We start from the raw sequence: 25043 nt of genomic DNA on the forward strand, positions 1-25043 counted from the left end.
GGTAGAGAGAAGAACAATCAGATGTGGCATCCTTGGAAATTGAAAAGGCAGAGATTATGTTTTATTTATCATTTTATTCCCTTCTGTCTCTCTCTCTCTAGCTAGAGAGTGGATCTCTATAATCATCTCATTAGATTTTTCTTTCTCTTCAGTTAAATTATTGTGTCACTTACGAATTGCTTCTCTTTTGGTTGTTCTCCTACCGTTGAAGCAATACTAGCCCCAAAACACAATATTCTCATCTCGATATACATTGTTTCAACTCTTGGACTTGTAAATTTTGTTGAATATGCAAGATTACGAGAGTTGTTTGTTGGCAAATATTTAATATAGACAAACAAGAATTTACAGTGAGCAGCAATTGTAGCGAAAAATGGCTTTAGATAGTTGGTTTGTTCTTGCGAAGAAGGAATCAAATATAAATCAAATTGTTATTTATTGATTTTACACTATATTTAGTAAATATAGGCTCTATGACACAAATTACCATATTTATGCCAAAATGTCAATATATCGTTTGAAAGAAGGTCCGATAATAAAAACACAGAGTAAAATTGACGGAATTATCTGTGCCTCTCTTTTGGGTTATCACTGAAGGAAGTGTAAATATAAATCAACTGTCTTCCTCAATACAGCTTCTTCACTACCCTTTATCGCCAACGAAACTTTTTTCTCTCCTCTCAAAGCAGCACAATTGATAGAGAATATTCCAAAGGTCATCGCATACAACGCTTGTAACTGGGAAACTCAATAAAACCAATAAATTTTATACCCTGTCCGAGAAACGAAAATGAATGTGCAGCACAAGGAGACAAAAATTATTTATATCACAGGATTTCTCTCTATCGCTCTCGTCGTTGCGAGCGCAAGCACGAGAATCAAAACCATTAACTTTGTTGGAGGAATATACGCAATTAGACTCACTCTCGAGTTGAGGGAAAAGAGAATTTTTTGGGCGACTATTTCGAATAATCTCACGCTCTTTCCCTCTCAAAGTATCAATTCTATTTATACGATGTCACGCAAACTTGTTAAGATCACCTTGCGACGCGTATGAATTATTTATTCTGCTCCATTGAGCAGCCAAACAGTGCCTGGCGATTGTTGCGAGACACCCAAATAGCATTAATAGCTCAATTAAGCTGCCGACACATCATCAAATTCCTCATGCAAAGTCAGCGAATTTCATCGCTGCGCGTCAACTCTTCGCCCAGTCACTGTTCCTCGAGAATAATTGCACACTAAGAAAGAATGTTTAACGATAGTCTTTTACCTCATTGACCGTCACAATATAAAAAGAATAACACCTCAAATAATAATAAATACAGGGAAACCGCTAGGAAAATAAGCTACCTTTCGCCTTCTCCACCCACCGCTAACCCTCGGTCGTAAACTTAGTAATGAATGAAGTGGAAATGAAAATAGCAATTATTCGGCATAGGAGAGTAATTGATTGTGTTCCTTTGACACAAACTCTCTCTCTCTCTCTCTCGATTTTATCAGCAATTTCCATCCACTTTTCTTCCATTTCCTCTTTTAAAATACGTTTACTATTTAGTTTTTAGTAAAATGTCTAGGACAAATTTCTTCACTTCTTCTTCTGTAAAATGTCGCTTGAGAAATCTCTTTAGGAAGTATTATTTAGTGATTCGTTTTGATTATATTCAAATACAGGTTATTTTGAGTGTCTCTTCAAAGTCCATTAAATATGTCAATTTCTCTTTATCTATTTATTCGTGAAAGCCATTAAATATGATTTGTTTGGGTTGTCTTACTTGTCCTTTAAATACTCTATTATAACTTGACACTAGAATTTAATTTTCTCTGCTTTAAATATTATAGTAAAAGACATGCTCTCTTGCTTCCCCGTTTCATCCTCTCACTATATTTGCCTCAACTCACTTGACGGTTTCTCAACACTTTTCATCCTTCTCATTGCATCTTATCAAAAACATCTTTTAGAATTTTACAAATTCTCTTTACCACAGTCTTTAATTCCGTTATTTTAGTGTGCCTTCTCCTCCACACAGTTTCTTCAATCCGCCTCATTGCAACATTCCTAAATTGAACCTAAAAAGATGATGAATTGCTTATGCCTTCTCGATCACTCAGTGACCTTTTTGCCTTGATCCGTCTCACATTGATCGCTTATCAATAAGAACAATATGCATTTTTTAATTATTATTATTTGTGTCTGTGTGTCTTTTTTTTATCATTTAACCATAGGTTATACTGATGAAAAGTTTATCTCTCATTTAACCACAAATTGTTTAAAAATTAATATTTGGCAAATTTTACTCCTTTGGCTACATTTGATCTTGTTCTACACAATTCACCATTAACATGTAGAAATTTGAAATATCTAAAATAAGTTAAGATTAGGAGCCAAAAATAGCCACGTTTGCCACCATGGAATTCCAACCACAAATTCCATCGCTCTTCACAGACTCTCTTCTTGCCAAGTGACGAAGAGCGGGAAAAGTGCGAAGAAATGCCATCTTCTCACAATGGAAATAAATTAAATGTTGAGCAATATCTCAGTGTGATCCTCTTGCCCAAATTTGACTAGTTCGATTTGCAAATCGCCTTCTTCACCCAAAAAACAAAAAGATCGTGAAGAACATCGAGGCCGAGGCGTCACTGCTCATGTGGCTCCAGAGTTGCTCGTTGCCGGATCTGTGTCCAATTTGTCATGAATGAGCGTCGAAAGTGTCTCGAGACTCTCTCTCACCTGCAAAAGGTGGCAGATTAACTTGTCAGCTGCTCAACAGCGTGCGATAATTGAATTGGCAAAAGCCGAAAGTTTGCACAATGAATTCTTCTCCTCATATTTACCTTCACAATTTGATCTAAATTGGAATTTAGCATCTTCTGCGCCTCCTCCAGACTCTTTGATTGCAACTCCTTCTGCCACTTTAGAACCTCCGCGTACAATTCTGCGTCATCCTTGGTGCCAGTCTGCAAAGGAGTTGAAGTTCAGTCAAAAAGTTCACACAAAGATGCGATTTTCATGCTCAAAAGTCTGCACATTCCTGAGAAAAATTCCCTACACAAACCAGAGAAGTTTTCCGAGCAAAATAGTCAAATTTTCGTCCACATAATAAATTTTACTAATAAGCAGGGTGTCATTCTAAAATTAGTTCTCCACGAATAAGCAATAATCACGCGAAATACAAGTGAGAATAACAGAAAATATGTCATATTTTATTGCTTATGTAAATGCAAGTTACGACGGAAAAATTCTCGAGAGCCTGGTTTAATGGCAAATTTGAATTCGTCACGAGTTTCTTCCCATAATAAAGTTTATCTTCGGCATTTACACAATCTCAAAGCTCCTGAAATCTGTAAATCGTGCCATTCTTCTATTTAAGAATCCCCTCAAAAGCCTCTTTGTGACCCTATTTGCAAGTTAAACAGAGACTCTTGACCAAAATCTCTGCTCTTTTGCCAAACCGAACAGAAAATGTCTGAGTCACAAATTGTATATTGCTTCTATGCCACGTTGTCTTTGATGATGAAGAAGCACTCTCAAGTACTTCAGCAAATAGAACGGCAGTAAAGTGTGACGAGAAAGTCTGGGCAGAGGAACAAAACGGCCAGTGTTGCTGCGACACTCACCCATTTGTAGTCGAGTGTGGGGAATTCATTGGCTCTGGCCTGGATGTCGAGGATCCGGTAGAGGAGGAAGCCGGAGAAGATGGTGAGCACGAGCGCCAGCACCATTCCCAGGTGGACGATGTGCACATTCTTCGGCAACTTGAGCCTCAGGCGCGCCAGGAGGGACTTCTTCGCCGCCACGGGTGGCGGAGGCGCGTGGCGGAAGATCACAGGTTTCGGACTACTGGACACAATTGTGGGCATCTCATCCGGCGGCAGGCCGTCCACGACTGAGACGCGCTGTCGCGGCGCCGGATCGCTGTTGGCCGACGACTCCTGGATCTGCGTGGGACTCTCGTTGCCGCTCACCGAGCAGCTGCTGTCCTCCTCGATGCTGCACTCGGAGATCTCCACGTCCAGAGTCTTCGGCTCGGGCGTCTCGGGCACCACATCAGCCGGCGCCAGTGGCCGCCACACGCTCTCCATCAGTCTGTAGGCCGCCTCGCGACTCATGAAGCTCCCGAAGACGTGGCGCTCCTCAGCCGTGGCCACGCCGATGGCATTGGGGATGATCTTGGCCGTCTTCTCCTTCGAGATCTTCGTCACAGACTGAATTGGAATCAGGAGCTGAGGAAGAAAGCAACAGATTACTCCCCCTTCAGCGCCTCTTCACCGCAAAATGCACTCACCTTTGTCACAAATCCAAAAACATTTGAGTAAAATGCAAAATAATTGTCAGTTATGTATAAATGTCCTTGTAAGAGGATATCACTAACGAGTGCACAGGAAAAATCTGCAAAGAACGAACGGATTGAGGGTTAGTCGTGGTGATACAGTGACTAATGATATGACGGCAGACTCACAATTAATCACATGTTCATCTGCGGAAACTTTCTGAAAATGTCGGTGGAATTTCTTCTGGCGCGAGCTACTCAGCTCTTTCCGCTTCTTCTCCTTGCCAGCATCCTTACCACTCCCTGTACTCGCCTCCTTCTCGCTGCCGCCCCCGCTGGCGCCCTTCAGCTGCTGATTGGGACTCACGCTGCGCAGATTGTTCGCCACCGTGCCACCGAGTGCAGGCGCCAACTGCTGCCTCACAGATCTTCGCAAAACGGGGAAAGAAGCGAGAGAGAAGAAAACAATTAAGACGGTAAGTGAAAAGTACTGTAATGTGTGTAATATTAAAGAGAGCGAGAGATAAGCTCTCTTAATTAGACGGTAGTAAAAATTCAAATTTTGTCCGAAGATCTTCGCCAAAATAAGGAAATCTCCTAGCGTAAAAATAGTCCAGACTCATATTGAACTTTGCTGCATTATTGATGAACACATTTATCTATTAGGTTTGCTAAATTGTCTGACACAGATATAAATGTGCTTTATATTAATTGACTGCAATAAGTTCATTTTAATTCAATGATATGTGAACCACATTTACCCTCAATTTTCACTCTCCTCCGCACATTTTCTCATTGGCAGACAAACACGAGACAAGAAAGAGGCAAAAATAGGCAATAGACTCTTAAATATCAGCACCTAATCTCTCACTTGATCAATTTAGTCAGTCAGTCACAGATAAAGAGTTTAACTTGCACAGCTGTGGCCACTTTGCAAGAGTTTTCAACCTTTCGAGTGTTGTTCGCAGGTGTATATTGGCCTGATAAAGGAATTGTGTCGGCTTTTCACGCCAAATATCTTCTTCCTAGAACTGATTCAATTGATAATAGAGGCTTTCAGTGTATGCTTTTCCACCACTTTTCCCGCAAAAAGTTAATTGCAATAATTAATGTGAACAGTGCAGGTGAAAAAGCGGGAAAGTCCGAATAATATGAAGGTCAAACACGGAGAAAAAGACCTAAAAATACGCCCACCGAATTAAGTCAACTCACTCGTGAAATGTGTGAACACATTGGAATTGAGATGTGATAAAAATCACATTATCACTCTCTTTTGAAAGCCGGAAAACACACAACAACATGACTGTTTGCTTGTACTTCAAGAGATTTTCTCAATGAACAGTGCGAGATATTCAAAGGAAAAAAATTGATGTGACATCGTTGAGATTATTTTGCAAAGAAAGCCATAAATTACACGTTGCGAAGTACAGGTCCGTGCGCGATATGCTATCGCTTTCGCAGAGTGTCACTCGCCTCATAAAACTGACCGGTCTGTCGCGTGAGTGCGCGTGAGGGAAATAGAATTTGCCACACTTATCTGTCATTGTATCTCACATGAGAAATCTCATGAGGAATCATGTGAAAGATCTCAAAGGCATATATGATGAACACACACGAGTGAAATTTCAATACGGTGATAAATAGCAAGTGGGTCACATTTTCCTCTGGATCAGATGGCAGTCTCATGTCCGGGAGTCACAGAATCCTCAATAAGAGTTCAGCAGCCCCTCGAGAGAACATCGAGAAGGTCTATTTTTACCCCGAAGCCCCGCGGATTCTGGACTATGAGCGCTATTTAAATCCACTCATCAACCGCGAGAGGTAATGCCTTCTTGACACATTCACCCATTGAAATGACAAACTTCTTCGTCAATTGCACACACATCTCAAATTCGCCACATTGAGAAATATCCAAACTGACAGAGTGAAAGAAGCCAGACTGGCACTTTTATCCCGCCCAGCAAAAAATCTGTTTCTTCATGGAAATTCACACTGAATGAATGGATAGAGAGGCGGAGAAAAAAACGGGCAAACTCATGAAAATAGCATTTGAGTTTAATTGCATACAATTTCTGGTGTGAGCATTGCGGAGCAACGAGGAAAAACCACTCTCAAGTCAATTTAAACCCCATAAAATTCTCCAAATTTGATGGCTCGGATATTTTTAGGCCATAGCCAGTGAGCTTTCAAGTGATCGTAAAGTGCAGAATGTGGGGAAAATTTGTGGGGAAGGCGATTTACGCGATTTACAATTTTCACAAAATAAACAACACGACACAGCGCTTCCCGCACTTGTGGAAATTGCATCAAATATTTCTCTCGTGAATTCCTTGGGAATTGATGAAAAACTCACGTGAGAAGATTAACCCATTCGAATTCTTAGAAAGTGTAATAAAATATATTGGGTATTCCCAATTGTTTGCAGAACTTTTTCATATTCACTTTTGAGTGATTCTATCAAAAGTGTGTGTTTCGTAAAGAAATTTATGAGATTAATGAAAATGCTATCGCAATAATTTTATCGATGACGCTCAACGGTTTCCATTACTCCCAAAATCCTACTTTACTTGTGGCGAAACTTTAATTTGACGTCAAAATTATAGGAGTTTAGCGTGTTTCCATGCATTATTTAGCAATAGTCAGACAATTTACACATTTTATCGATTTTATCATTCAAATTAAAAAAAAATTAGATATACCTTTTCAACTGATGAAATCTTTAAAATGCCTTAACCTGACCACAATTGACGTGAAGACCCTAAATGTCTCAATATCCCCATTGACACACATTAAACTCGCTTTCCGTGAACTTGTCCATGGAGACGTGGTTCCTCAACATTATTTCTATCGTATATTCGTTCAGATTATGCTAATCCATTCGCGCGCAACCTTATCATAAAGAATACTCGAAAAAGCGATAAGACTCTGAGTGACTAGACAGCGATAAGAGCAAAACACCACTGAAAAGTGGTAATTTTTGAGAAACTCTCATACTTTTCCTCGTGGCAGAAGGAAAAGAAATCGCCGCTGCTCAAGTTATATCCCTTCAAATGTGAAATGAAGGACGCAGCATTAGGATGTGAAAAGATTAAAAATTCACTGAGTGAATTGAAACATCTGCTTGAAGGTCTCTATTATCGCGCCATCCGATATACACGCTTTTTCGTAAATATTTAACACCGTCCCATCGATTTTCCGCGGACCGTGTGTGCCATTCTCAACAAAGTGTGGGCAAAGTTCGCGTTAAAAATTAACCTATTCCCCATCTGTTCAACTCACTCGACAAATCCCTCAGCCACTTCTGAGACATCGCCAGCGACGTGGCCAAACATGACCGATGCATTCTGGCCCTGATGTCGGTACTTCGCGATGAAGCCCTTGTGGATTCCCGTGCCCGATGACATTCTCTACACAGAGTTTCTTTGAACAAATGTTTCTGACACTATTGAATTATTGTCACAACATTTCACGAGTCCTTGGACAAGGAATTTCCTCTCGGCTGTCCTCCTTTCGCCGCACAAGACAAACTGTGTGTCTATGAAAGGAGGTGGAGAAGAAGCACGTCTATAGAGAATCAATCTTCACGGTCCAAGAGAGATTCATTGAAAATTACACAACACTGAAATGTTTTCCATTCTTTCACCTCTCACTCTGCGAAAACTTCTTCCACTGTCTTCGGAAACGCCATCATATAGCAGAGGGAGAGAGAGTCAAGCGAATTGTTTATTTTTGCGATTCTTTTTACGCCCAATGAGAAAAACGACCAAACTCCAAGACCATCACAAAGTAATGTTATTTTATGTACTCTGCACGTGCTGAGAAAATCTCCCCGCCCGACAGAAAACTCACTTCGCAGATGAAGACATTTCGCATCATTGGATGAGAGAAAAAGTCTTGCGTGTGCTTTTCCAATGGCGCTCGCGGGAAAACTGTGGACCCAAGAACCTTTCACATGTCTCTATCCTACCCAACTGATAGCGGATATTCCGATGTATTGGTTCTCCACGGGCCAACTGATAAAAGTCAAGTGATAATGCTAGTATGGAGGCACAAGACAAACCCACACTCGTGAAAATGCATGACTCCTCGCATTGTTCAGATCTGTTTGACAATGCTTGTTGACAATAATCCCCGGTTAATTATCATTTCCGATTCTCTCTGGGATTCCTTACAATAATTCACCTTCTCTATCTCACTTCTGCACTCCAAAAAGGTAATCAAGAAGTGTAATTTTTTTCCGCATGATAACAGCCAAGTTTTCGAATGTCATTAACCACTCTTTTTCTCACTGGCAAACATTTTATCGCAACTTCTCCCCGAAATTAATTACTTTTATCGCTCTTCAATGAGCACAGCGAAGAAAGGTTCGTGAAAACATTCAAGTGGTTCCATTGAATTGAATTTATTGTTTACCCTTAAGGAACTACGCACTTCAGTTTGGCTGAAAATTAATTGAGAACCTTGCATTGTGATTCACAAGCCCACCTGGCCTGTGATGAAAGCACCCCCGGAAAATCAAAGGAAATCCCATATTGTATTGTGCCGCCCAATTTTCATACGTCCATGATTCACGTGCTATTATCAAGTGTTAATTCTTTAAGCTCTCTTGCTCAAGTTTAGTTACACAAATATCGACGTCAAGTAATGATATTTCATCACGTGAACGTGATACATCTCTTTCCCAACATTTGTTTGCCTAAGCGAGAATGCGCCAAAATCTCGATAATTGGAATCCTAAGTAATCAGGTAATTTTCACCTCAAGCTATGACTCAATATTATGCCGCCCGCGGGAACTTTATCGGGAAAACATTTCGGGGATTCCAGCCACTGTTTATGCGTTCACCATTCATCGGCGCTTGAGCAGGCTGATTATGGGTATTGAGTCAAGGGTGAGAATCCCCGAATTTGAGTGAAATAACATTCACATGAAGGTGCAAGAAATGCATGAATAACTCTGCTGAGGGCTGAAAAACACGCAACCTTGACTCCCTCACTTATTGTCATAGCAGCAGACGAATCAAACTTCATATTTTCCTTCGTCTTCCCTTGAGAAATTTCAATTTATTGGACAAATAAGACGAAAAATACGGAAAATCTCTCGAAGAATCTTCTAAGAACTGATCTCTAAAAGGCTGACAAAACAAATTTCATGACATGTTCTGAGAAGAAAGTTTGTTTAATTCTGCTGTTGCCAACGTAATATTCTTGTAAAAGGAAGTTGAGAGAAAAGATTTCTCTCAATTAGAATTACACAATCCTTAGAAATTATGCTTTGATAAAATATGGCTTCTATTCAATGGTAAATTTTCAAAGGAATTTAATTTCTATCCAGAATTTCACGCTCTAAATTACATTTCTGGAGAACACGAGCAAAGTTCTCTGCACGCAGAACATAAATGGATTGCAAGCTCTCATATGCACCATAAATCAATGTGAAACAAATTCATATTCCTCAAGAAATATCAAGTTTAAAAGTTTCCACGTCCTCTTTCCCTTGTCTCGAGTTTCCCAGAATCCATCCAATTGCCATCTATTTTATGAAAAGCAGCAAGTCTGCGAGGCAGACTTTTATGGCCGATGAAAATAAAGTGGAGAGGAAAGGCGGGCATCATCAGGGATTTAAAAAGTTCTTCCGACAGTCGTGAAATAGGATCACGTTGTGGGTGAAAAATCGCATTAAAATTCCATATGCAGGCATTTTTCTTTTGCTTACTTGGAATCACTCTTAGTGGAACTGTGGCTGGGACTCCGCGAGATGGAGTTCAAATTGACAACACTTTGGCCATAGCTGGAATGATTGGTGTCTGTCTGTCCTTGGAGGGGTGCCATTGGGGTCGTTGGAGCTGAACGGATTCCGATGCTGTTGGTTGATCTGCAAAGAGTCAAGAAAGCCAAAAAAAAAGAAACTTTAGTGGTGGGAAATTTAATTTTCTCCTCCTCTAATAATGCGTGTCTGAAGTTTAAAGGCACAGACTCAGTCTTGCCGAAGAGACAAACCAATAAACCATGACATTCATTTTCCACCCACAGAGCCACACAACATGATCTCATTAATCACCCATGAATTTATCGATAACACACATACACACTCCCTTTTATGTTGCTGATATGAGAGAAGAGAGCGAGAAACTTGTAGTTTAAAGTAAAATTACATGTCTTTTTGCCCAAAAAAAAAAACGTTTTCACCTTCATCGAGCGACTGTGTAATTTTCTCTGAGAAATTCAATGGAGAAAAAGAGCCCATTAAAAATTCTAACAATCAACAAGTAACTATTAGTGCAGTCTAAATCACCAGCATTAAGTTTTATCTCTCAATTTTCCATCCCCTTTCACCATTTCACTTCTGTTTTCCCAACTTTCTGACTCTCTTCACCAATTAAAATTTCCACCAACTTTCTCGCACCATAATCCCTCGGGCAGTTCTACTCAATGTAGCCGATCCCTTATCATGTACGTCTATTTTTCTTTACCACACTGACAAAACCCCTAGAAAAACAACACTGGGAAACAGTGGAAATCTTATCACGTTCGCAGGTGCAAAAGTGAGACTGAAGAAAAGGGTTTAAAGCCACAAGAGTAAATGAAATTTTCCCCAGAGATCCATTAACCTTTTGTTACGCTCAAGACAATCAGTAGCATCAAATTGGGGTCTTCAAAAATTGAGCTACCGAGAGAAATCCACCTGTTTAAATGACGTAGTCTGAGTCATAACACCAAAATTAATTTATAAATCGAAATTGAGATGAAGGCGAGAGAGAGAAACTTTCTCAGTGTGGGTAAATATCAAAATGTGGGATGATATTTATTTATTGAAGGCCAGCGTTAACATAAATAAGTTTTACTATCAGTTCAACACACTATTTAATTATCGGTTAAGTAAAGAGTGCATCAAACTTGATTGAGATTTTAAATTGATCTCTCAAAGATTGAACTATAGTTCAATGTGCACTATAGATATGACGATTTATTAACGCAACAAATTCTCACATCTTGCCATTTACCGCTATCGTTAATCAAGAAGACATCGGAGGCAATTATGGAGTAGACGGAGATTTTCGCTCTTATTCTTCAGACGCATTAAATTACCATAAACAGAGACATATAATTATTCATAGTGGCAAGCTGCTAAATATTCATTCGGAAACCATCATGGCTTAAATGTTTCCATGGTAAAAATTGTGTATTTCTGCAAATTCGTCCGTTAGATTGAACGGTTCCCTCACGATGAGGAGGCAAACCACCGTGACTTCTCTATTCTTCATTTTCTGGTAGAAAAGACACCACGTCAGCTTCTGCATGCGAAGGGGTAATTTTCCAAAATTCAGCTGTGCGCGAATTGCTTGAGCACCGAAAATACTGACCTTTTGTGCCATGCAAAGTGCAGCAAAAATGTCAAACAAGAAAGTGTGTCACGCGAGAGAGTGAAGAAAATAGAGTGATATAAATTTCACACAGACCAATAAATTAGTCTGTTTGTTGAAAGATGATCAATTCACTGTGGCAACAGTGGCTTGGCAGTGTCAGAGGAGCCACGATGAGGCAAGTGTGGTTCGATGAACTCATCACACCATTAGTCCTCTTCTCAGCGCCACCATTATACACTCGGGAGAAGAAGTGTCGCCCACTTCGCCCCGAGACGCTCTCAGCCCTCTCAGATAAGGATCTCGTGTCTCCTGCACAGCAGTGGAAAATTTAGAGGAAATTCTGATTCTCATCGCAGTGACTTTGTCAGTGGCACAGAATGCAAATTAAATATTTACCGCAAAGGAATCATCACATTCTCCTATTAAATTTACCCTCCAAATTCCAGGAAAAGACAAACACGCGCTCTCCTAACGACACCCACGCGCTAACTCGAGGATAAAGAAATCTTTTTTTCGCAATGTCATAGAATATTAAAATATGAAAAAGACTGTTGACACAATTCGCCAGGGAGTGTAATATTTGAAATTTTTGCCGAAGAAGAACACAAGAAGAATCTTTCAGCGCTTCACTTTATTTGACATTCTCCACTTGTTTGCTGACGATGAGCAAAAAAGTCACTCTTTCATTGAAATCTGCGCCTCATCATCCGAAGCCACATATAATGTTTGCCCCCGAAACCATCACAAAGAAGACACTTTTTGGAGAATATAAATTCGATATGAAAATCGAGGGTGGAAAGAAATTTACAGACTCAGTCCAATTCGAGTGGAATCATCCAGCAATAAATCGGTCAATGACTATAAAACCCATGAATTCTGTGCACTCCGAGAAAAATTGACCGAATTCGTTGTTTTTCAACTGAATTTGTTAAACAATTAAATATTCCAATTCATGACTGAATCTATTTCAATATTTCTCTATTGTTATTTATGCAGAATATTCCACTGAAAAAAAACAACACTGAACTGGATTAATCAATGAGACCTAATCGATAAGATTCTGCTGGTGTATTGCATCAATAGCTTTGTTGTGATATCGAAATTAATTCAATTCGCGCCGATACGCACGTTCCACATTAAAAATATCAGCAATCCTACTTGCTCTTATCGCTTTTCTCACCTCTCTCAGACGCTTTGTCTCAAGCCTCACTTTCTCCCTATCAATTGGAATTGAATATCGATGGGCCTATTAAAGATAGTGTGATTGAGTCACAGACTGTCTCATTTGCAGCGCGGAACGTTGAATTTTCTCTCAGTGATGAGAATAAATAATGATATTGTTCGTGGGCAATCTTGGCAATAAAACAGCCACAATAAAGTGCTCAAAGTTTAGATATCGAAATTTGGGTCAAATCTAAAAATTCACATAAACCATTGTCATGTGCTTTTTCGCCTGGCCACAGAGAAAAACCCATTTTCCCACACTGTGCATATTGAAATCCAATCTAGCGCTATGACAAAAGCGCAATTTACTGTAGTTAGAGCTAGACAAAAGAGAAGAAAATACCATAGAATGGAAAATTTTCATTGTACATCATTGCAGTTGCGGGAGAGGAAATTATTTTGGTATATGCAATTCCCGTCTGAAAATAATTCACCATGACCTCTGGACGGATGAAATGGCGAAATTTTACGACCAACAATTTCATACGATTCGTATAAACCCCAGAAATCGATCATTTTGTACTTCGTCTGTGTTGAATAAAACAGCTGAAATGTGAAGAAAATTGCTGGGGCACGGAAACCAGTTGAAGATCCAGTTCTTTGGTGCTTATTTTGTAAGAATCTCTTTCTCTCTCTCACATTGACGCAACTCCGCGTGTGAAACAGTGTGAGATCCACGAAACGAAGGGGAATCGATGACAAAATATGATCTACTTTATTATTTACCGATCTCTGCCAGATGATTTATCTGTTATGCAACTTTAGCATCACACTGAAATGCTAATGGACTCCTAACTTTGGTATGCAGAGATTACAGGGAAATTCTTAAACTTTTTTTTCTACTCGTTACATCTGGGAATAACTCATTTCCAAACTCATCGTGGTGTTTATGTAAAAAAAAAAAACACCATCTCTTGACTGTTGAAATTGTGTATGTTTCGCAATTGATCATTTTTTGCCGTGTACGCGTTCACACTCTTACATTAATGAGCAGCTGAACAACAGCTGGCATATTCTGTTGCCCATTTTCAAATAAACTCCCGACCCTGCACGACCAGAAAAAGAACTCCGACGATAAATTTCCATTCAATACACAATTTTCAGTAGAAGAGTCACTCAATCAGGCGGTGCATCGATTGGACGCAATTTGCTTAATGACACCGGCCGCTTATCACCGATATTTATTTTGAGCAAAAACTAAACATATGCAGGGGGAAAATTCATTTCATTACATAAAATTTCCCGCTTGACCTTCCAATGGTCTCTCTGTCTGTCTATTTATTGAAATTGTCTTCCTAATCAGCTTTAATCACTCAACGAGCGGAAACCGACACTACTGGAAAAATCATGGAGAAGCAATTAAATTGTGAGTGATGTTAAAATACACGTGGATTAACAGCAGTTCCTTTTCGATGATGAAAATGAAGCGTGTTTTCCCAGGAAAAGATATCAAATGGAAATTACAATACAATTCCAAGCAAGATATCTATTTACTTCAAATCACTAATTACATCTCGAAAGATTTGCTGCCAAGATTTGCTTTGCGTATTGCGAGAAAAACAACCGTTTCGCCAAGAGAGATGAAATTGAAAACTTCATATAGCTAATTGCCTTCATCTCTGCTTATGATGATAACTTCAAATAAACTGTGAGTGCGAAAAATATGCGTTAAAAACTCATTGAACTCAAGATCGACGAAGTGAGGAGTCAAATAAAATGAGTCATGTAAATAATCAGAGTCTTCTTCTTTGCATATCAACTGAGACACACTGTGTTAACCCTTTTAATGAATAAAATATTATCTACGTTGTTAAGTACGTCGTAATGTCTTGAACTTTTGCCTTGGAATTTTTTTTATTATGTGAGAAACGACCGGCAGAAGACTCACTTTGTGTGCCCACAGAAGTCGGGTTTAAAGCTATATTTATTTTCATATCATGATTAACAAGAGGAAAGTGTGAAAAATATGAATATTCCGGCGAAAAATCAGAGCTGAATCATTTCCTCAAGGAATAAATCTATTTTCATACTGTAAAATCGACCCAATTCTGGGTTTTCCGCGTATGACAAGTGAAATTCATATTTTCAGGTTTGACAAAAATCCCTGATTTCAATGAGGTCACTCTATTAATAATTTAGGTCAGTTTGAGCTGAAATTTAGGCGAAATTACTATCAATCAATCACTGACAATCTCTTTCATGGATACAAAAATTGCTCATATAGTGCCTTTTCATTAGACCGAATGAGAAGTAATAATTATTGCAATATGCCAATCTGCAATTGAGATCAGTGTGACGGAACCTTCAAAATACTGCTGCTCGAGAGGCAAATGAAATCAAATTTTGAGTTCATAGCTTAATTATGCAGCACTGCTCCACTGATTTATCCATGAGAAGCCTAATGAAATATTCCCATTGGCTGTGGAATTGATTCTGAGGCAAAGTCAGAGTATGGATAATCTCTTTAGGTGGTTCTCCTCCACATTCTAACACAATTGTCCCAGGTAATTCACTTTACCTAGATTTTCTCAGCAGTCGGTTGCACTTTGAGGTGACTTTTGGCACATCGCGAGCCCCCTCGATGCTTCCACTCCTCGTCTTCTCTCCATTCGATCCCGTGATTCCTTGCACAAAGCACAACATCACCGCAAATTGCTTGCGTGTCATAAAAAGCTTGTAATTCTGCACTTTGAGCTTTTTCCACTCGTCCCACTGCGTCTCTTAATTTCTATGTAGCGTTTTTTTTCCTTTTCACCACAATTGCGAAGATATTCTATGCGATTGTTTCATTCTCGCTTTGCAATTTTCAATGGTACACACTTCTCAACACTTGTCTGACAATTTCTATTCCTTCTAATTACATCCACGACACTTTGTGCCCTCTCTACGTTCTCTCCATTTAGCTTAGCAATTTCATGCTAAACGCCTTCTTCTGCAATTCTATTCTGCCAGAGAATAAGTATGAAGAATGGGTGGAAAATTCGTATCACAGTTCATTTCTCTATAGTTCTATACCATCATATCATTCACTCAACACTTTGTGCAGCACTCTTCAGTGGATTTACGAGACACTGAGGAGTTGAACTGAAAAAGCTTCTCCTTGACTCAATTCTCAAGCCACAACTCATATACGATGATTTTCTACAATACACTTAACACCAATTAATTCCACTTTCACTGCACATTTTCTTGCAATAGAGTTAATGGGAAAATTTTCATCTGAGCTTGTCTTCTGCACCGCGGCGTGTTAAATTGCACTTTCAATTAGAGCTCCTTTCATTTGGCCAAGAGCCACTGAGAAGGGAGCTTTATAACACACTCCAGCCGTTATGAAATCAAGCTTCCTCAAACAGTCTTTGCTTTCTTCACACTTTCTCAAATCTCCGGCGTTGACAATTTACAAAAGAACCTCCCGAAAACCCCACACGAGAATAACGCGTCCGTACCCTAAGCCGTCATATAGTGTACTATGTTGAAAGTCGTGTATAACATTATAGAGAAAAATCCCAAAGACACTCGATGTGTTTCTCTCTCACTTCTCGCGTTAATACACGTTCATTCGAAGAGCTCAAACATTGTGGAACAGAGCACCTCAGCTGTGTAGTAAAAACTGGTCGTCGTCGCGCAACGCATTTCCGCGCGAAGCTGTCTTTTCGCGCCACGAGGCGGTTCGAGTGCCCCACACGCATGTCCAATAACCCTTTCGGGGCCTTCAAAGGCCGACACGGCGTCTCTCGACTGTTGTAAGCTGTCATTTTCTAAGGAAAAGGCTCCCCAGAGAATATTCACCGGAATCAAACGCAATAGGAGAATTATGGTTTTAGAATTTCGTAGAATTGTGCTTGTAAAAACTCTATAAACAATGTATTTTCTTGCGGTTTCTATAGGTAAATGCGTCAAAGTTAAATCTCTTCGCTTGTCTCTGTGTTTTTTATAAAGTATTTAATGTAATTAATTAAAGCATCCGAATCATTTTTAAGTAAAAACCTTAAACAATCTCAAGTATACAGTCTGGAACTGACGATACTACTTTTACATAAAGTATACCCTTCAAAAAAAATGGAAATAACTGACGTGCACTCCAGTTGAAACGTGACATTAAATTATTTCAAGAATTCTTCATATTTTAAGTATAGGGAAAATCCTCACGAGAATTCCACATGGTAACAAACGAGCAAAATTACTCAACCTTTAACTCCTCAAGTAATCAAACACTCATTAAAGTCAGCTGAAACTTTATCTTGCTGGAGCTCCTTGAAGATTAAGTAGGAATCCATATTTTTTTTCTCTCCAGACTCCTCGGCAAAACATTGTTTGCTCTTTCACCTTAATTGCACCTTGTGCTGAATTCAATTAATTTCGCTGAATGAATTCAGGGAAAGAGAGATAGAAAAGTTTATTGTGTGAATTTTTGCCCAATAGAGAGCTCTTCGCAAGCCTCCACTGTCCAATACAGAAGCACAGCATTTCTCCACAATGAAGCATGAATCTTTTCCACATTCAACACCATCGCAGCCATTCTCCCCATTTCATCGACAATTCCAACCCGGAGAGATCCAAAGGTGAATTGAATTGAATGGATTTTGAACGTGGCACTATTGTAGTTGCAAAGAGAATCTCAATACTCTCATCTGAGTGAAACATAAATTAAAATACCTGCTCACAGAGTAGTTGCTGGCCCAGTGCAGCAATATAACATCAAAGCAATAGCTATTTTGCCTCATGCCCACAAACACATGAGCAGAGGATAAACGTCGAGTGTAGTGAATTTGAAAGAGAGTGAAGGAAATTATGTGGAGATTGGAGTCTATTTATGAAAAATTAGCACACAGCCGGTTTGACTTCTTGATCTCTCATTCTCTATCCTCTACTTTAGCAAACGACTCCAATAGAAAAGATCACTGTGATCTTCGCTGGTCGCTGACTTGTGGTGATAATCTCGGAGAAAAAGTTTGCCATGATAAATAAATCTGTGGAATCAGTTCGAGAGATTTTGTGGCACATTTCGTACGCCTTTGTGCCTCCACGTTCAGTGAATAAATCTAGCACATTTCAGTCCCAGAAAAACTCTATGTTTCCTGAACTTTTGTGGAAAAATGATAAAAGGCCGTGTTAATGGCAAATGGGCGCACTCAATAGAATAAACAGAATATTAAATTCATGCATGAAAGACTCTTTTAGCAATGGAAATGTATATTAATTACAGACCACTTGAAAATGCACTGATGCACTTTAAAGAGGAAAATCCATTTATTAACATGTGTAATTCAAGAATATCAAAAGTTGTTAACCATTTTCTGTTTTTCTGTAACCTTCCGCCATAATAAAGGTCAATGAGTCTCCGCATTATTTCAAACAAGACCAACAAGACATAAACTTTTACTGCAATTTCCCGCCTCAATCCCGCAGATTATATTGAGAGTTTGCAAAGCTCCGAAATTCATACGCAGCCCAAAAAAAATTGCCACACAATATTTGCTCTCTTTTTTCCGGGGTGAAAGGAAGGGAAAAGCAAGTAGATGAAGAGAGGCATAGAAAAACTCATAAGCAACTTCCTGTGGATTTTGTAATACTTCACAGTATAATGTTTTCTCCTCACTGACTGCTCAAGAATTTAATTTAAATATTTTCATATGGTTCAAACTTGTGCAATTGCGGAGATGTAATGTAAATATTATTTGAAGAACTCATCTTGAGTGTAAAATTGCGTAACATATCTCGATTGCCATTCATTTGCGAGAGGGAAACCTTCAAATTCAGGGGGATCTGTCAAAGCATAAAAGAGTTGTTAGAGGCCCCTCATAAATTGCTCTGTAACCACATGATTCGTCTTTTTGCCAGCCTCTTTGACACAGTGAAATACATTTTTCTTTTATGCCCCGCGTGCCGCTGTAATTAGAAATTGTGCAATGACAGTGAAGAAAGAGTGGTTACTTATGCGGAAGGACTTTTTAGTTCGCCCATATTGAGGCACTCAACCGCGCAATTGGGAGTAATTTATATGGGTGTCCATTATAATGGATGCTGAGGATTAAATCCAACTTCCCAAGCACCCAAATTGCTCTGAATGGTTCCCATGAAATTGCCTCTTCATGCAGAAAAATTGCACACAAAGCTCTCGAGAGCTTTCAGAATGTATGGTTTTTATATAAAGGCATTCCGGAATCCGGACATTGAATAATCGCTGTAATATTTTTGACAGAGCTCTGTAAATCTATCGATTGACGCTTTTCTACATATTCCACATGGAAAATTAACTATATATTACAATGGGAATTATTTGATCCCTTCTAGTGCTTCCTGACACTCCCCCACACTTAATCGCACTACATTCCCTGCCCTCAGTCGTGTCCAGTCACTGGGGAAAGGGGTGAAAAATGGAAAATCACAATAATTGCATTAGCCGGCCGCCAATCTCTTGCCGACTTTGAGGCGCTTAAGGTTTATTGAGCCCTGAAAGTTGCATGACTCGCCATTATTTGCACACTCGCCTTCCTCATAGTAGGTATCACCACTGTTATCTGCAGACGTTGAAAAACGCACACACGCGCCACCCGCTGTACACACACGGAAACCATTAAAGCTCCCCCGGCATTGTTTCGCATAATCCCTTAACTATCAACTCCCTATCTGCAATTATCAATAACGCGATGGAACAACAAGAGAATTATGCAAATCATATCGAATGGACGTCATGATGTCTCGATAAGAAATCTGCGATAAGGGAATCTCATTAGATAGCTCCCCAATTGACCGTCCTGTGTGAGCTTTCTACGCGCCTCTGTTTTTTTGGGACATGCTCTAGTATTCCGTGAAATCATGTCCACTGCATGCGTGGCACCAGAGAATTACCATGAGAATTGGGTGTGTTCCCGGGAGTGAGCTTGAGAAAACAGAAGCCACAAAAGAGAGCAGAGGGTGAGATATTCCATGACATGGAATTATATTTTTGGGGCGTCTCAGGGGCAAATTGAAGTCAAGAAGCTGCACCCAATTCTCGAAATGGAGCCAAAACCTAACATCACAATAGGGCAAAATAGGTGGGATATTTAGGTTAAATGGTAATTTCTTTATTTGGCCATGTATTGTCACGTATTGTTGGCCAGTGGAAACCACGACAGGCAATAATGTCAATTATCAGAGGAAATTTCAGGCAGTTTTCCACGAAATATTGCTGATCAACACACAACAGTCAAGGAGAAATGGACAGAAAGAGGCACATCTGTTGAGTGTCACGACTTTTGAGTGGAAAAAAATAAAACACCACATTCACTAAATATACCATCAATTTCACTGGGCATCGGCGGAACAGAACGTGAATTTGCTCATTATTCACCTAAGAGAGGATTATTACCCAAGGGAAATTATAGACTGTACACAGTCAGAGTCTCTATTTCTCCTTCAAGACTCGGTGAAATAATGAAACATGCTTTCATCACTCACTCACTGCTCCTCTATTGCAAGAAAGTCAATTAAAATTCCTGGGAAAGATTCGTAACACAGGCAGAAATAGATGTCCAACACAGACATTCAGAGACAAATTCACTCAGATCCTTCAGTCTCCTTGACGAATGAAAGTGGGTCAACCCCTGCAGTATGGGCTCAGGTGATGTGGCATAGTTCCTGCCTATGACATAATAGCTCCAATCTAATCACCTCTCCACAACACAATGCGAGATTCTCCAGGCTAATCGATAAAATCCAACAGAGCTTTTAATGCATGCAGTGGAGACGCCAGGTGTCGATGGAGACGCCAGGTGTTCAAACCCACAAATCACTCATTCACACTTCTAATCTATATCTCTCCACTCCGCTGAGCTATCTCCATTCACCCATCGCTCGAGTGACAAATTCCCGCCGCAATTTTCACCGAAGAAAAATCACCCCAGACGAATTTAATCTTCTGCGAATCTTCTCGGAATCTCGCATTTCGAAGAAAGGAAATTCAAGGATAAATCTTCTTTGTGTGTTTTCAGTGTGAAAATCATTCACCACAGTCGAAAGTGCAGAATGTTACAGTCATGTGTGTAGTCAGGATGCTTCAGTTAAAGAGATAATTGTGCCTACGCCTATGATCGCTGAAGAAACTGTGTGTGATATTTGAAAAGTTCACTGATCACTGATATAAGAAATCCTGTTGATTGTGCCGTAATTGTTTAATAATCACACCACAAGAAAGCCGATAAATTCGGCAAGTTGATGATTAAATCAACAGAGAAGGTAAGAGAAACACATGACGAATCTATTGATTGAATACGCACGTTGATTGCAAACATTCAAGAAGGAAAATTGTGAAATCAACCGTGATGTTTTAATTACAAATCATCTCAGAAATAAACGTGAATTGCCGGGTAACATCGTAAAGCTCTGGCAAGAACACGTGCCTCTTCATGAGTATGACAAAAAATATCATAACGAGTTTAATACTGAAACAACTCCGAATGTGGATTTCATACAACAAAGCTTACTTCATGTCATCCAGACAAGGAAGTGTTGGCGCGTGTGAGAAAGACTGTCTCACCATTTGACTTGTTAAATATCATAGAAAACAGACAAAAAAAATCAGCTATGAAAATATAAAGAGCATTATATGCAAACATTGTGAGAAAAACCACAAGAAAACACAATAAAGATGAAAAACTAAAAGTGATGTACATTAAAGCTTCGCATCATGACCTCTCAATTGATGGAGTTTATGGCCAAATAAATACTTAAAGAAATTCATGTTGCAGAGACATTGGGAAACAAATCGTTGGTCAGTGAGGCAAATCAATCTTTTCTCTTTAATATTTGATCTCTTGACCTGGCCTGAGGTGATTATTTGACAAAGACTTATGATTGAGAAGCTCCGCAAAGCAGCACACTTGATTGAGGCAGAAGTGAAATCATGATTGATGTAGAATTATTTATCACAGAACAAAAAAAACAACAAACTTCCCAAATGTTGTTTCGCCGTATGGAGTAATTGCCAAACGTGGAGAAAAACTGGAAGTGAGCTAAAACTAAGAGTGGTCTGACGAGAGATTTATGGAAATTTACAGACTCTCTCACTCGGGAGAAACATTCTAATAAAGATATGTCTTTTTATGACATTACATCGCTATGATTAAAGCGTCCGTCTGTCATGTGAAGGTCACAATAAATCCCAACTCAAATTGTTACTTGACAAACATATCATTTTTGCAAGTACGAAGAAATGAATGTCTTCACCTACAAAATTGTTAACACTTTCAGTGCTCATTTGCATTCATTAGCATATTTGAGTGCCCATTAGTACCTCAATGCGGGGAAGAGACACTCTGGGGGCTCCCCTTTGAAATGTGGCCGAGAGAGAAAATGAATTTCCTCTTACCGATTACTCATACAACTGGAAGTGGAGCTGCTCCTCTTGTGACCCTTTTTAGCTGCTTTCGGACTGGACTTGGCCCCATCGCTGGACGCATCATTGCTGCTGTCAACTATCTTCTTCTCTTTCCTGTGCTTCATCCTGGCCACATCCTCTGAGGACATGGATTTGCGCCTCTGCGACTTGTTCCTCTTAATGAAGTGATTCCAGCTTTGGCGCAGAAACGAGTCCCTCTTGAAGACACTGCCAATGGTGACGGGCTTCTTGTGCGGACACTCCTCTGGCATGGACTTTCGCACCTCTTTGGCCAGATTGCTGTGGATGAAGGACTCCTGCTGCAGGTTCTGAAGCACGTCGTCATGACGATATGGGATGTAGTGTGTTTGGGGCACCGCCACGGAGTGACAGCGATTGAATGCCAGATAGGATGATATGCGATCGAGATCCTTAAGATGAACATTCTCATCCTGCCAGTAGATCTGGCGCAACTTCTCCTCGGCGAGGTTCGCCTCAAAGGTCAGGATGTGCTTCTCCCGCAGCACCACAGTCTCCTCTTCGTTCTCCTCAAGCATTTTGCCGTCCTCAGATGATAAATTCTCATGTAGAGCAACACCTTGAGATTTGCTCCAAATTCCTCCTTGTCTGCTCTCTTTTTTTTCACTCAAATCCAATCAATGCCAAATCACGATGTTTATATCATCTTATAGAGTGGCTTTTTTCCGCTCAAGATCACACATTTGTTCTTCACACCAAATGAACTTTTACTCGATTTATTTGTCTTTCTTTTTTCCACGTGATTTGGGATGGAAGAAACGGAAATAATTCCTCACAAATAGCATTCATTAGTCTCTGTATATTTTTCTGGCATTGCCTTCACATCAAAAATCTCTGTCATCACCTCAAATTACATGACAAACACACGACAAACTCAATTGCATTGAGTGTTGAGTCAATATTACACAAAACTTCTCCCATCAGAGCTTCTCCTTTCCAATTGTCAGCATTTCTGACCAATTGTACGGAAAATGGCTATAAATATTTACAATAAATGGTCACTTTTGATCAGACTCAGTTCCTTTTTCTGGCCCACAGCACAGGAAGTTGATAAAAAATACACCCATGACAGCCACTAGAATTCATTCACACTTTCGCTGAAGAGAGTCTCTCAGCACACATTTGACGCACTCGGGAAACGCACAGAGACTAAATCACAACGCTGAGACGCTGAGAATCGCGAAAAATATCGCGAATATTTTTAGTGTGCTCGCGAAATGTCACGAATTTTTTTCTGCAACACTCCGGGCTTGTATGTTTCAATTATCTCTGCAAATATATACACTCTCTGGGGCCGCTCTCCGTCTATTTTCATTCACATTCGCACTAATAATGCTCTGGAGAGACTCGTGCGACAATAGAGAGACCTAGTTGCCGCCTCTATGGCATTATTAATATCAACTATCATTCGCTGTTTGTTGCCTTTATACGATACACAACACGGCCTCTCGCTCGCCATTCTGCGCCCCAACTCTTCATCACACAATTTTTCTATGCGGTCTCTCCGCTTGTTCCGGAATATGAAATAAGATCACGCACGAATAGCACAATAATGAGGCATTCTCGCAATTTTCGCTTTCACTGATAAAAACGCCACACAACGAGCAAAACACTGCCAGATCCTCGTACAGTCATATTTTACGGCGGATTTGTGAGTGTCTCACACTCCTTTTGGGGGTGTAGAATGCCGAGAAAAATAGGAAAAGCAAATGATGTTGCTCAGTAAATATTTTCATGGAAAATAATCCGTGTGGAAAAGGGGCAGTTTGCCGAGAGAACCTGAGGTAAGACCGCACAATTACAGTCTAATAAATTCTCAGGTGTTTCTCAATAAAACCATCACTGGAGAAGAGTCTCTGTTCAAGTGTCAAAACCCAGGGTAATCAGTTAGGAAAACACTCGCGTCGCGTCAATAGTCACCTGAGCATACGTTAGGAGAGTCACTGATAAAGACTTGATTGGCCTAGGCCGAAGGTGATTCAATTGCGAATAAAACAAATAATCACACTAAACATGACTCGCTCTTCGCCCAGAAACAATATCAGTGTGTCTTCGACAGCAGAAATTTGCAACATTAAGACCTCTGGCATTAGAAGGAACACCTGTGCGACTAATTGAATCTTTCTCACACATTCATTCCCATGATAAAGCAAAGTTTCTTCGCGATAAGAAACTTGTGTCGAATGAATTATATCTTATCGCTTATAATTCCTATTTTTATGTGAATTTTTCTCTTCCCACCAAACAATTGGATCAGATTGCATCAAACACTCACACATCCAGTGTCTGGAAAGAAAAAAATCCACCCACAAAAGTTTGTGAGCAAAAATAACTTCTTATCGCTGACCTTTCCTTCCCAGCGATGTCATACTTTATGCGCCATGGCAGGAAAATCGATTGAGACAAATGGCAAAATTTGCAGTCTCGGAGGGAAAATTGTCTGTCTTGACAAGATGCCAAGAGAGCCAGAGAGGAGGGAAAGATTAACATTCCCTGCCATTTGGCCTGAGGAGAATCATGAAAATAAATGGTTGGGGGTGGATAAATAGAACGGAAGGTGGAGAAACTTAATTTCACTCCGAAGATTAAAGATCTCTAAAACTTACGGAATGTAGTCCAAGGCTGCATCCTCCGGAGGCGCTTCAACTGGCCCAAGGTGTGGTGGTAATCTGCCAAAGAGCATCAAATCAGAGGAAAATTAATTCACGGATATCGTGGAGAGGAAGAGAGACGCGAAAATCGCGAAAACTCTGTATAAATAGAGAGGAAAATTTACAGCTTGA

General features: G+C 39.8%; 1 protein-coding gene across 1 annotated transcript; it reads right to left on the bottom strand.

Moving 5' to 3' along the window:
• Positions 1-54: 54 nt before the first annotated feature.
• Positions 55-23890, bottom strand: LOC132265170 (GRAM domain-containing protein 2B-like). Its single transcript, XM_059765735.1, has 7 exons — positions 22213-23890; positions 9986-10144; positions 4461-4699; positions 4287-4390; positions 3619-4224; positions 2836-2958; positions 55-2731 (listed from the first exon to the last, which is right to left on the bottom strand). The coding sequence occupies exons 1-7, from the start codon at positions 22776-22778 to the stop codon at positions 2645-2647; spliced, it is 1884 nt and encodes a 627-aa protein (XP_059621718.1). The 5' UTR covers positions 22779-23890; the 3' UTR covers positions 55-2644.
• Between the last annotated feature and the right edge of the window lie 1153 nt (positions 23891-25043).

This window comes from Phlebotomus argentipes, unplaced genomic scaffold (assembly GCF_947086385.1).
Source record: "Phlebotomus argentipes unplaced genomic scaffold, Phlebotomus argentipes genome assembly contig_2, whole genome shotgun sequence".
Lineage (NCBI taxonomy): Eukaryota > Metazoa > Arthropoda > Insecta > Diptera > Psychodidae > Phlebotomus > Phlebotomus argentipes.

Excerpts from the sequence above, each read along its gene's own strand:
- LOC132265170 (XM_059765735.1), bottom strand. The coding sequence starts at position 22,778 with ATGCTTGAGGAGAACGAAGAGGAGACTGTGGTGCTGCGGGAGAAGCAC. Across the intron at positions 4,700-9,985 it reads TCCACTAAGAGTGATTCCAA|ATCTGTGAGGCAGCAGTTGG; the intron begins GTAAGCAAAAGA and ends CGTTTTGCGAAG. Across the intron at positions 2,732-2,835 it reads ATTTAGATCAAATTGTGAAG|GTGAGAGAGAGTCTCGAGAC; the intron begins GTAAATATGAGG and ends CACCTTTTGCAG.